This window comes from Ovis canadensis, chromosome 22 (genome assembly GCF_042477335.2).
Source record: "Ovis canadensis isolate MfBH-ARS-UI-01 breed Bighorn chromosome 22, ARS-UI_OviCan_v2, whole genome shotgun sequence".
Classification (NCBI taxonomy): domain Eukaryota; kingdom Metazoa; phylum Chordata; class Mammalia; order Artiodactyla; family Bovidae; genus Ovis; species Ovis canadensis.
The window spans coordinates 32,794,778-32,809,171 of NC_091266.1; the positions used below are offsets into that span (position 1 = coordinate 32,794,778).

The following is a 14,394-nucleotide window of genomic DNA, read 5'->3' on the forward strand; positions in this document are numbered from 1 at the left end:
ACTCCTGGAGCTTGCTCAAACTCATGTCCATCGAGTCAGTGATGCCATCCAACCATCTCATTCTCTGTCGTCCCCTTCTCCTCTTGCCTTCAATCTTTCCCAGCATCAGGGCCTTTTCAAATGAGTCAGTTTTTCCAATCAGGTGGCCAAAGTATTGGAGCTTCAGCTTCAGCATCAGTCCTTCCAATGAATATTTAAGACTGATTTCCTTTAGGATTGACTGGTTTTATCTCCTTGCTGTACAAGGGACTCTCAAGAGTCTTCTCCATCACCACAGTTCAAAAGCATCGATTCTTCGGCGCTCAGCTTTCTTCACAGTCCAAATCTCACATCCATACATGACTACTAGAAAAACCATAGCTTTGACTAGATGGACCTTTGTTGGCAAAGCAATGTCTCTGCTTTTTAATATTCTGTCTAGGTTGGTCAAAACTTTTCTTCCAAGCTACCATCAACTGAGTTCTAATTATTGACTAATATATATGTTATCTCAACTACTTAAGATTACATTCAAAGAAACAATAGGCTTTTGTCTGCCTTCACAGTCTCCCTTTTTCAGAAAGTAGATCAGCATGTGAGGAAGGGGGGTTCAACTCCTCTCTCAGACCTCAAAAGAAGAGGCTCCTCCAAGGTCTCTTGGCCCAATTCAGTGTCGCAGAAAGAACTTCCTGGAGAAAGCACAGGCCCTGTAGTAACCATACCTGGCTTAAAATCTGGCGTTACCATTTGCGAATGATATGGAGGTCTTCATTCCCTTGGTCTCTGGAAAACAACAATGAGTAAAATCATGGATCCTGCTCACCATGGCCTAGACCATAGTTTACCTGCCTCTCCAGTTTTCTGAGGGAAATACATGACTGCACAATGACTGGCAAGGTAATGTTTGGTCATTAGTTGCCTCCAAATACAAATTCAGAACAAACTACACTCTCACCTGGATGCTCCATAGCTGAAATAGGACTGGCTGCCTGTTTTGGGTTTTTTTGAGCCAAATTCCTTGCCTTGGATCTAGCTGCTGGAAGAGAAAGGAGGGTGCCACAAAAGGGAAGAAGGTTGCCAGAGATGCTGGGGACAGCCAAGGGCCCTTTCTATTCTGCTCACTCCTGGGAACTACATTTGAAAGAAAAGGGATATATTATTTTGTATTTGCTTTTTAACTTTTTTGAAACCTTTACCTCCTGAATAACATGGCCCAATTCTTGCTTTCAAGCTTGACAAGCCCTTTTGACTTAGCACAGTTGAGGGTGGAAAGATGAGGGTGAGGGTGGAATGTAATTTGAATGTAATTCCCCCAATCAAGGTAGGACAGGGCTAGAAAAGCATGGATGAGCCTTGAGCTTCTCCTGGTAGCTTTTCTGTTTGGTCCCTTAGTTCTTCAGAGAAAGACTTGTACACTGAAAACCACAAAGCACTGATGAAAGAAATTAAGGAAGACACAATGGAAAGACAGCCTCTGTTCATGAAAGACTTAATATTGTTAAAGTACCCATACTGCTAAAAGTGATCCACACATTCAGTGCAGTCCCCATTAAAATCGCAGTGGTGTGTTTTACTGAAACAGAAAAAATATATATGAAATTCATTTGCAGAACAAAAGACCATACAAAGCCAGAACAATCCTGAGAAAGTAAAACAAACCTGGAGGTATCAACCTGTGGATTTTAAAATATATTACATTTAATTTAATTTAAGGTGCTGTAATAAAAACAGCATGGTGCTGGCATAAAGACAGGCATGGAACAGAATAGAGTCCTTAAAAAAAAAACCCCACATATATATGATTAACTGATCTTTGACAAGGGTGCTAGAGTACACAATGGGGAAAGAATAATCCCTTCAGTAAATGGTTTCAGGGACACTGTGTATCAGTTCAGTTCAGTTAAGTCACTCAGTCGAGTCCGACTCTTTGTGACCCCATGAACCGCAACACACCAGGCCTCCCTGTCCATCACCAACTCTCGGAGTTTACCCAAACTCATATCTATCAAGTCGGTGATGTCATCCAGCCATGTCATCCTCTGTCATCCCCTTCTCCTCCTGCCCCCAATCCCTCCCAGCATCAGGGTCTTTTCCAATGAGTCAACTCTTCGCATGAGGTGGCCAAAGTATTGGAGTTTCCGCTTCAGCATCAGTCCTTCCAATGAACACCCAGGGTTGATCTCCTTCAGAATGGACTGGTTGGATCTCCTTGCAGTCCAAGGGACTCTCAAGAGTCTTCTCCAACACCACAGTTCAAAAGCATCAATTCTTCAGCGCTCAGCCTTCTTCACAGTCCAACTCTCACATCCATATATGACTACTGGAAAAATCATAGCCCTGACTAGATGGACCTTAGTTGGCAAAGTAATGTCTCTGCTTTTCAATATGCTGTCTAGGTTGGTCATAACTTTCCTTCCAAGGAGTAAGCGTCTTTTAATTTCATGGCTGCAATCACCATCTGCAGTGATTTTGGAGCCCCCCAAAATAAAGTCTGACACTGTTTCCACTGTTTCCCCATCTATCTCCCATGAAGTGATGGGACCAGATGCCATGATCTTCGTTTTCTGAATGTTGAGCTTTAAGTCAACTTTTTCACTCTCCTCTTTCATTTTCATTGAAAGGATTTTTAGTTCCTCTTCACTTTCTGCCATAAGGGTGGTGTCATCTGCATACCTGAGGTTATTGGTATTTCTCCCGGAAATCTTGATTCCAGCTTGTGCTTCTTCCAGCCCAGCATTTCTCATAATGTACTCTGCATATAAGTTAAATAAGCAAGGTGACAATATGCAGCCTTGACGTACTCCTTTTCCTATTCGGAACCGGTCTGTTGTTCCATGTCCAGTTCTAACTGTTGCTTCCTGACCTGCATATAGGTTTCTCAAGAGGCAGGTCAGGTGGTCTGATATTCCCATCTCTTTCAGAATTTCCCACAGTTTCTTGTGATTCACACAGTCAAAGGCTTTGGCATAGTCAAGAAAGCAGAAATAGATGTTTTTCTGGAACTCTCTTGCTTTTTCCATGATCCAGCAGATGTTGGCTATTTGATCTCTGGTTCCTCTGCCTTTTCTAAAACCACCTTGAACATCTGGGAGTTCATGGTTCACGTATTGCTGAAGCCTGGCTTGTAGAATTTTGAGCATTACTTTACTAGCATGTGAGATGAGTGCAATTGTGTGGTAGTTTGAGCATTCTTTGGCATTGCCTTTCTTTGGGATTGGAATGAAAACTGACCTTTTCCAGTCCTGTGGCCACTGCTGAGTTTTCCAAATTTGCTGGCATATTGAGTGCAGCACTTTCACAGCATCATCTTTCAGGATTTGAAATAGCTCAACTGGAATTCTATCACCTCCACTAGCTTTGTTCATAGTGATGCTTCCTAAGGCCCACTTGACTTCACATTCCAGGATGTCTGGCTGTAGGTGAGTAATCACGACATCGTGATTATCTGGGTCATGAAGATCTTTTTTGTACAGTTCTTCTGTGTATTCTTGCCACCTCTTCTTAATATCTTCTGCTTCTGTGAGGTCCATACCATTTCTGTCCTTTATCGAGCCCATCTTTGCATGAAATATTCCCTTGATGTCTCTAATTTTCTTGAAGAGATCTCTAGTCTTTCCCATTCTGTTGTTTTCCTCTATTTCTTTGCATTGATCGCTGAGGAAGGCTTTCTTATCTCTTCTTGCTATTCTTTGGAACTCTGCATTCAGATTCTTATATCTTTCCTTTTCTCCTTTGCTTTTCACTTCTCTTCTTTTCACAGCTGTTTGTAAGGCCTCCTCAGACAGCCATTTGCTTTTTTGCATTTCTTTTCCATGGGGATGGTCTTGATCCCTGTCTCCTGTACAATGTCACAAACCTCTGTCCATAGTTCATCAGGCACTCTGTCTATCAGATCTAGTCCCTTAAATCTATTTCTCACTTCCCCTGTATAATCATAAGGGATTTGATTTGGGTCATACCTGAATGGTCTAGTGGTTTTCTCTGCTGCTGCTGCTGCTGCTGCTAAGTCGCTTCAGTCGTGCCTGACTCTGTGCGACCCCATAGACGGCAGCCCACCAAGCTCCCCCGTCCCTGGGGTTCTCCAGGCAAGAACACTGGAGTGTGTTGCCATTTCCTTCTTCAAGTGGTTTTCTCTACTTTCTTCAACATAAGTCTGATATAACTGTGTATGTCCATATGCAAAAGAATGAAATTGGAACTATATATTACAGCATCCACAAAAATCAACTTAAAATGGACTGAAGACTTTAACACAAGACCTGAAAGTGTAAAATTTCAAGAAGAAAATATAGGTGGAAAGCTTCATGACATTGGTCTTAGCAATGAGTTCTAGACATGACACCAAAAGCCCAGGCACCAAAAGCAAAAATAGATAACTGAAACTACATCAAACCAGAAAGTTTTTGCACAGCAGAGGAAATAGCAGAGTAAAAAAGCAACCTGAAAAATGGTAGAAAATATTTGCAGACTCTATATCAGATGAGAGATAGATTTCCAAATTATATAAGGAATTCTAACAACCCAACAGCGAGAAGAATACTAACTCGATTAAAAATGGGCTAGAGAGTTGAACAGACATTTCTCCAAGGACAACATACAAATGGCTAGTTGGTATATGCAAGGGTGCAGAACATCACTAACAATCTGGGTAATGAAAATCAAAATCACAATGAGGTATCACCTCATACCTGATAGAATGGATATTATCAAAGGAAAAGCAAAAGACAAGTGTAGTGAGGATGGGAAGAGAATGGACCCCTTTGTATATTGTGGATGTGGTCACTATGTAAAGGAGTATGGAGGTTCCTCAAAAAATCAAAAATGTATCTATCATATGATCAAGCAGTCTTTCTTTTGGGTGTTTATCTGCCCAGGTGTGGAAACAACTTCAATGTCTATGAATGTTGAAAGAGGAGTGGATTTTTTAAATGTGGTATACACATACAACAGAATATTATTGAACATTAAAAAGAAGGAAATCCTGTGACATGAAACAAAAATGAACCTTGAAGACATTGTTGTTCAGTTGCCCAGTTATGTCTGACTCTTTGTGACCCTATAGACTGTAGCACACCAGGCCTCTCTGACCCTCACCAACTCCTGAAGCTTGCCCAAGTTCATTTTCATTGCATCGGTGACGCTATCCACCCATCTCATTCTCTGACACCCTCTTCTCTTTCTGCCCTCAATCTTTCCAAGCATCAGGGACTGTTCCAATGAGTCGTCTGTTTATATCCGATGACCAAAATACTGGAGCTTCAGCATCAGTTCTTCCAGTAAATATTCAGGGTTTACCTCCCTAAAGATGGACTGGTTTGATCTCCTTGCTGTTCAAGGGACTTTCAGGAGTCTTTTCCAGCACCACAGTTCAAAGACATCAGTTCTTTGGTGTTCTACCTTCTTTACAGTCCAGCTCTCACAACCATACGTGACCACTGGGAAGACCATAGCCTCAACTATACAGACCTTTGTCAGCAGAGTAATGTCTCTGCTTTTCAACATACTGTCTAGGTTTGTCATAGCTTTCCTGCCAAGAAGCTATCATCTTCTGATTTCATGGCATTTGAAGACATTAGCTATGTGAAATTTGCCAGTCACAAAAGGATACATAATGCATAATTCCACTTACATGAGATATCTAAAATAATCAAACTTACAGACTCAATCAGAGAGTAGAATGGTGGTTGCCAGGGGCTTGATGGAGGGGAGAAATGGAGAGTTACTAATCAATAGGCATAAAGTTTCAGCTAAAGATTAACTTCTAGAAATCTACTGTACAGCTTTGTCCTTCACTGTATACATTAACATTTGTTGAGAGTGTAGATCTCATATTAAATTTATTTATAACAAAAATGTAAAATTTACAGTAAAAACTTAAGTCTTTCCTTCCTTCCTGACCCACAATCAGTTCACTGGAGGAAAACACTCTTAATAGTTTTAATTAATAGGGGAGAACCTTTTCAGGCATCCACTATGCATATTATGCTTCCCCAGTGGCTCAGCAGTAAAGAATCCACCTGCAATGCAGGAGACTTGGGTTCAATCCCTGGGTCAGCAAGATCCTTGAAGTAGGAAATGGCAATCCACTCCAGTATTCTTGCCTGGAAAATTCCAAGGACAGAGGAGCCTGGTGGGCTATAGTCCATGGGGTTGTGGAGAATGGGACACGACTGAGCCATACACGCGCCTCAGAAATGAGATTTGCCAAGTGTCTCTCACATTCTAGCCAGCGCTCTAGGAATTAGAGAGAGGGTGGTTTTCTGCCATTTACACATTTATAGAGCTCTTCCATGTCCAAGTGCCATGTTAGTGCTGCAGACTCATCTGAGAGGCAAGGCCGATGTGGCCCTGAAGGTATGGAGCTGGTGTTCTGGAGGGCAGGCAGACAAGAGACCAGAGATACAGACAAAGCAAGTCAAACTGTGGCAACTGCTGGGGAGGAAAAAAGTACTGTAAGAGGGGTTAATAGAGCATCCTAGTCTAGGCGGGTGATGGAAAGATCTCTCTGAAGAGGAGCCAAGGAAGTTAACTCCACTAGAGGGAAGAGCAATTATATAACTGAGGGGGAAGAAAAGTTTGGCATGCTTGAAGGCCTGGGTGGCTGGGATGTGGTGGGTGGGTCAGCAGTGGTATGAGACGGTATTGGCCTAGAGGGTGGGGTTAGAACATGCATGGCTTTGAGACATCTGGTAGAATTTGGTCTCTGAAGGCTTTAAGCAGAAGAGATCAAATTTGTTTTTAAAAGATTCCTATGACTGCCAGTTCAGGATGGGTTGGGATAGGACTAGAAAGGTAACATGGGAGACCAACAAGAGGTCATTGCAGTGTCCACACAGGAGATGATGATGGCTTGGGTTAAGAGGATAGAAATAAGACTATACCATGATCTTGTTCTGTAACTGGCATACAGTATTTAAAGTGCTGAATTCCCGAGTTCAAAGTATGTAGAGGCTGCCTTTTCCGACGGAGCTCATCTTCCACTGAGGGATGAGTGCATCAGTTCACAAGCTAAATGGTTGTTGATAGCAACCTTGCTTATAGGAAAAAATACTGGAATCAAAGGAATGCTCACCAGTAGGGAGCTGTTGAATGAACTGTGATACATTACCATTATGGACTCTCATGCAGCCAGCCATTAGAGTGTTCCCATTAGCCATTAGAGTGATTTTATTTATATATAAATATTCTTTTTCAAATTCTTTCCCACTATAGGTTACTATAAGATATTGAATATAGTTCGCTGTGTTCTGCAGTAGCTCCTTGTTGTTTATCTGTTTTATATATAGCAGTGTGTATATATTAATAACAAATTCCTAATTTATCCCTCCCCGTCTCCCCACTCTCCCTTTTTGGTAACCATAAGTTTGTCTTCTATGTCTTTTGAGTTTGCTTCTATTTTGTAAGTAAGTTCTTTTGCATGATCTCCTTTTTAGATTTCATATATAAGTGATATCTTTTGACACTTTCTTTCTCTTTCTGACTTACTTCATGTAGTATAGTATGATAATCTCTAGCTCCATCCATGTTGCTGCACATGGAATTATTTCATTCTTTTTATGGCTGAGTATGTTTCCATTGTGTATATATACCACATATTCTTTATCCATTCATCTGTTGATGGACATTTAGAGTGCTTCCATGTCTTGGCTATTGTAAACAGTGCTGTTTTGATCTCTGGAGTGCATGTATCTTTTCAAATCAGAATTTTCTCTGAATATATGCTCAAGAGTGGGACTGCTGGATCTTATGGTAACACCATTTTTAGTTTTTCTAAGGAACCTCTTGACTATTCTCCATAGTGACTACACCAATTTACATTCCCACCAAGAGTATAGGAGAGTTCCCTTTTCTTCATACCCTCTCCAGCATGTATTATTTTTAGTGATGGCCATTTTGACTGGTGTGAGGTGATACCTCATTGCAATTTTGATTTGCATTTCTCTAATAACTAGCAATACTGAGCATCTTTTCATGTACCTGTTGTCCATCTCTATGTTTTCTTTGGAGAAATGTCTATTTAGGTCTTCTGGCCATTTTTTGATTTTTTTTTTTAAATATTAAGCCTTACATTTGTATATTTTGGAAGTTAATCCCTTTTTGGTCACATCATTTGCAAATATTTTTCCCAGACTGCAGGTTATCTTTTTGTTTTGTTTATAATTTCCTTTGTTGTACAAATGCTTTTACATTTTAAGGTCCCATTTTGGTTATTTTGGGTTTCATTTCCATTAGTCTAGAATTTTTCTTTTTAACTCACTTTTAAACTTTTTATACAGTTTTCACATATTATGATGATTTTTTAAAACTTTTAAGTTGTGCCTAGCTCGTGATAGACCTGCAAAAACTATCTGTTAAATAAACATTGGCTGTTTAAAGAAAGTACTTGTACATTATAAAAATAGGCTCAAAATTGCATAAATAAAAAGAAAAAAACACCTTATAATTTTGCTAGAGATCACTCCCATTACCTCTGTGTAGAATTTTCCAGGCTTTATTTATTAAAAATTCATATATAATAGCTTTTTAAAGATGGGATTTTTCTGATCTATTCCTCTCACTTTTATCTTCTCTTTTCCCTATCTTTCTTTCTCCCTGATTCTCTTTCTTTCTCCCTGATTGTAGAGAAAATTAGCTACCAAACAGCTCAGAAATGCCTGTCAGTGGCAAAGTGACACCTTCCAGGAAGGAAGCAGTTCCTGGGTCTGGAATATCACCTGATCGATGATTTAACCTCAGAGAGTTCTAGGCACTTTCCCTAGGGGTTTGCCCTTCTGGAGAGTGAATCAATGCCCCTCTGTGTTGGACACTGCACCAAACTCAGCACTTTTCTCTTGTAGGCATTTTCAGCTTTTTACTATGTGATGGAGTTTTTAAACTTTACATCACAGGAATCAACATCTGTGGAAAAGTTGACTGAGAAGTTGCAAGAGTTCTGCGCTCAGCGTTGGGAAGAGGTAAGCAACTGGAAACAGCAGCTGTTATCATTGTTACCACTGCCCTGTGCCCTTGACAGAAGGGAGGACGTGAGTCTGCTCTTCAGGTTGTGCTAATGTGACCAAGATCCAACACATGTGTTAGAGAGGCCCAGACGGTACACTCAGTTAGGAATAAACTCACTGACGTTCCATGATAACTGGCCATACAATGGATTAAACAAAAAAGGTCTTAATGATTTTCACCTAATTTGAAGTGTGGCAATAGGCAGTTGCTGGCATGGGTTCAACAGGTTAACTGTCTTCAATCATTCTTCGGTTCTTATTAGGCCTCTTTCCTCATGGAAACAAGGTGTAGCTTCAGCGATCACATCCAGATACATCAGTTCCTTTTTACAGGAAAGCAAAAGCTAGCCCAGAAGCTCCTTAGTAGTCTTTCCTCTTACATCTCATTGGCCAGGGCTGGCTGAGAAAGCAGGATGCAGGATTTTACGAATGGCTTCAGTCAGTTCAGTCGCTCAGTCGTGTCCAACTCTTTGCGACCCCATGAGTCGCAGCACGCCAGGCCTCCCTGTCCATCACCATCTCCGGGAGTTCACTCAGACTCACGTCCATCAAGTCAGTGATGCCATCCAGCCATCTCATCCTCTGTCGTCCCCTTCTCCTGCCCCCAATCCCTCCCAGCATCAAAGTCTTTTCCAGTGAGTCAACTCTTCGCATGAGGTGGCCAAAGTACTGGAGTTTCCGCTTCAGCATCATTCCCTCCAAAGAAATCCCAGGACCGATCTCCTTCAGAATGGACTGGTTGTATCTCCTTGCAGTCCAAGGGACTCTCAAGAGTCTTCTCCAACACCACAGTTCAAAAGCATCAATTTTTCGACACTCAGCTTTCTTCACAGTCCAACTCTCACATCTATACATGACACTGGAAGAACCATAGCCTTGACTAGACGTACCCTAGTCGGCAAAGTAATGTCTCTGCTTTTGAATATGCTGTCTAGGTTGGTCATAACTTTCCTTCCAAGGAGTAAGCGTCTTTTAATTTCATGGCTGCAATCACCATCTGCAGTGATTTTGGAGCCCCCCAAAATAAAGTCTGACACTGTTTCCACTGTTTTCCCATCTATTTGCCATGAAGTGATGGGACCAGATACCATGATCTTCATTTTCTGAATGTTGAGCTTAAGCCAACTTTTTCACTCCCTACTTTCACTTTCAGCAAGAGGCTTTTTAGTTCTTCACTTTCTGCCATAAGGTGGTGTCATCTGCATACCTGAGGTTATTGATATTTCTCCTGGCAATCTTGATTCCAGCTTGTGCTTCTTCCAGTCCAGCGTTTCTCATGATGTACTCTGTATATAAGTTAAATAAGCAAGGTGACAATATTACAGCCTTGACGTACTCCTTTTCCTATTTGGAACCAGTCTGTTGTTCCATGTCCAGTTCTAACTGTTGCTTCCTGACCTGCATATAGGTTTCTCAAGAGGCAGGTTAGGTGGTCTGGTATTCCCATCTCTTTCAGAATTTTCCACAGTTTCTTGTGATCCACACAGTCAAAGGCTTTGGCATAGTCAATAAAGCAGAAATAGACGTTTTTCTGGAACTCTTGCTTTTTCGATGATCCAGCAGATGTTGGCTATTTGATCTCTGGTTCCTCTGCCTTTTCTAAAACCACCTTGAACATCTGGAAGTTCATGGTTCACGCATTGCTGAAGCCTGGCTTGGAGAATTTTGAGCATTACTTTGCTAGCGTGTGAGATGAGTGCAATTGTGCAGTAGTTTGAGCATTCTTTGGCATTGCCTTTCTTTGGGATTGGAATGAAAACTGACCTTTTCCAGTCCTGTGGCCACTGCTGAGTTTTCCAAATTTGCTGGCATATTGAGTGCAGCACTTTCAGAGCATCATCTTTCAGGATTTGAAACAGCTCAACTGGAATTCCATCACCTCCACTAGCTTTGTTCGTAGTGATGCTTTCTGAAGCCCACTTGACTTCACATTCCAGGAGGTCTGGCTAGATACGACTAGCTTAGAGCCCTAGATCCATGACGAGCTACGTCTTGGAGCTGAGCACATTGTCTTCCACTGCTTCCCTTAACCCCCGAGGAAGACAGGCAGTTCACAGAATCTGCCACAGACACCACTGTGGTCAGACCATTTTTCCATCAGACAGGTTCAATATATATCCTGCTTATGATAGAAGCACAAGTGTTTTTTCTGGTCTGAGGCACTGAGTCATTCAAGATCCAGTGCTACCTGATGAAAATTTCCAGGGATGCAAGAGAAAGATATGGAGTTTCAGTTCAGTTCAGTTCAGTCGCTCAGTCATGTCTGACTCTTTGCGATCCCGTATATCATGGCACGCCAGGCTTCCATGTCCATCACCAACTCCCAGAGTTCACTCAAACTCATGTCCATCGAGTTGGTGATGCCATCCAGCCATCTTATCCTCCGTCGTCCCCTTCTCCTCCTGCCCCCAATCCCTCCCAGCATCAGGGTCTTGTCCACAAGTCAACTCTTTGCATGAGGTGGCCAAAGTATTGGAGTTTCGGCTTTAGCATCAGATCTTCCAATGAACACCCAGGACTGATCTCCTTTACGATGGACTTGTTGGATCTCCTTGCAGTCCAAGGGACTCTCAACAGTCTTCTCCAACACCACAGTTCAAAAGCATCAATCCTTTGGCTCTCAGCTTTCTTCACAGTCCAACTACGAGACCACTGGAAAAACCATAGCTTCAACTAGATGGACCTTTGTTGGCAAAGTAATGTCTCTACTTTTCAATATGCTATCTAGGTTGGTCATCACTTTCCTTCTAAAGAGTAAGCATCTTTTAATTTCATGGCTGCAATCACCATCTGCAGTGATTTTGGAGCCCCCCAAAATAAAGTCTGACACTGTTTCCACTGTTTCCCCATCTATTTGCCATGAAATGATGGGATCAGATGCCATGATCTTAGTTTTCTGAATGTTGAGCTTTAAGTCAACTTTTTCACTCTCCTCTTTCACTTTCATCAAGAGGCTTTTTAGTTCCTCTTCACTTTCTGCCATAAGGGTGGTGTCATCTGCATATACTCTGCTCTAAAAAAAACAGATCATCTAGGAGTGGCTAAAAACAGCAGCTGTTTTAAGTCGACACTGTTGCAAAATGCATGGTGCTTTCATTCTGAAGATATGTGATTAATTGAAAATGAATGCTGTTCTCTTGGGCACTGACAACCGAGGAAGGAAGATTGTACAAGAGCCTGGACATTTGGAATTTTCTCTTAAGTATTTTGTCTGAGTTGCGACATGAAGGAGGATATTCAGGGCTTTCAGAAAGAGCAGTTCAGATATGCCTCAGCCCTTTACAAGAGGGAAGGCTTTTTGCAGCTGCTGGTGATCTGTGGAGAAAGACGAGCATCTTGGATTCTTGAGCAAAATGCTTCCTGAACTGGGTTCCAGAGCAGTGTTTGTTGAATGTAACTGTGCCAACTCACTGGAAAAGACCCTGATGCTAGGAAAGAGAGAAGGAGGAGAAGGGGAGAAAGAGGTTGAGATGGTTGGATGGCATCACTGACTCCATGGACATAAGTCTGAGCAAACTATGGGAGATAGTGGAGAACAGAGGAGACCGGCGTGCTGCAGTCCATGGGGTTGCAGAGTCAGACACGACTTAGTAACCGAACAACAACAACAAAGGGCAGGAAGCTGGGATAGAGTCAGGACTCCAACCCTAGTTCTTTTGATTCTACATGTTGAAATGTCTTAACAAAGATCAAATTTTCCCCACACTTAAAGATCTGTAAAATGAAAATACGGATACTATATTTACTGAATAAATATGTGTATAAGTGGACAAGCTCATTAAACAAAAATTAATGATTTCTTTCATGTAGCATTTTTTCAGTTTTGAATATATGTGGAAAATGTTTCACAAGGGATGAAAAAATATAGTAAAATCCCGTGTATAGATTTTTTTTTTTTCCTCCTGGAGCATTTATTAATGTGTCATAGAACCCTGTGGAGGAAAAGATTCCTTAACAGACCCTAAAGTATGAACCCCTGCACCCGTGGAAGGCGTGCAGCACCATTCCCAAAGCCCTCTGCAGAGGCCAACCCTCAGGCCCATGTGAGCTGGGGCTTTCTACTCCCTTGATCCGCTCAATAGTGAACATGACGGCTATCGAGAAGGGCCTGTTGTACAAGTATGACGTTTTCTTCACTTTGCTTCCAGGTGGAGAAGAATTTTGGTGATGTGAAGGAGAAATACCTGAGTGAATACTGCTTTTCTGGCACCTACATCCTAGTTCTCCTCCTGAATGGCTACCATTTTACAGCTGAGTCCTGGAAAAATATTCACTTCATGAACAAGGTTCGTTGGGTTAAGGGAGGAAGTCGGGTGGTAGTGACTGAGAGAGCTTTGAGTCTGAAAGAGGTAGGAGTCAGCCTAATTTAAATTTTGGCCCGATGTCCTGTTCTGCCACCTCACCTCTAACCCAAGCTGGTATTTTGTGCCTGGCATGTTGACCAGCCAAGTTGTGGGCATCCTATCTAAGGAGGTCTACTTACATTCTCAGCCTCACCTTTCTGCTCATATAACAATGACTAACCCTTTATAAGACAAAATATAAGCTATTAAAGTAATATAATAGTATTTCAACAGCCACAGTGATTCTATGTGCTGGCTTCAACATCCATCCCAAAGGCCCCTTCATGAATCCAGAAAGGATGATCACGGTTTCTTATAAGGGGTGAAGGCCTTGTTAGTTGCAGCTTTAAGAATGACCAGTCTGAAAGCTCACCCACTGTGAGGAATGAGAGGAATGACTGTGCATGGGGGCCTTTGCTTAAGAAATCAGGCTTAGCATAAGCCTTAAAGAAGCAACATCATGGCTGTGCGTTACCAAAGCATCACCTGCAGGCATTCAGGCCTGGAGCAACATTTACATGGGCAGTGAGACACATGAACACACTCGTCCCTGATGAAAAATATTAAGGACAGTGTTTCTCTACCTTTTAAACTCATACCAATTAATGGCAAAAACAATTTACCCCTTTATTAAATATGGTGACTTCAAGCAAAACAAAGCATTAAGGCAGAGGACTGTGGTGGCCGTGAAAGTACTAGTTTCACCACACTCTTGTCAATATTGCCTTTGCTAATTTGAATCTTTTCCTCATTTTAACATCCAAGTTTTCCTTCTGTTCCATCATAGTTTGTCTGTTTGAGAAAGATGTCTATGTCAGACTTATATTCTCTGAGGTACAACTCTGATCTGTTATTTCTAAACCCTAGGTGATAACTCCAGTAACTCTGGAGGCTTCTTTGACACAGGCAGTCAGACAAAGTTCCAGTTTCCCACAAAAGGAAGTGGGCATTTTACAAATTATTAATTCCTAGTACTGGTAAAGGTGTAGGGGAGAGGAGCATTTCACATGATATTGGCTGGGATGTAAACTGGCATAACCTTTGGGAAGACTGTTTTGGCAATATGTGCTAGA

At 41.7% G+C, this 14,394-nt stretch overlaps 1 protein-coding gene across 9 annotated transcripts in view; it reads left to right on the forward strand.

Annotated features, from left to right (window-relative positions):
• CC2D2B (coiled-coil and C2 domain containing 2B) overlaps positions 1–14,394 on the forward strand; it is a 206,286-nt gene that overhangs the window by 82,710 nt on the left and 109,182 nt on the right. For all 9 annotated transcript variants that reach the window (XR_011252233.1, XM_069568146.1, XM_069568145.1 and 6 more), the window contains exons 8-9: positions 8,817–8,933; positions 13,127–13,264. Coding sequence is in view for 8 of the 9 variants with exons in the window: in XM_069568146.1 (XP_069424247.1) it covers positions 8,817–8,933; positions 13,127–13,264 (255 nt within the window). In the remaining variant the exon portion in view is untranslated. The remainder of the gene's footprint in view (positions 1–8,816; positions 8,934–13,126; positions 13,265–14,394) is intronic.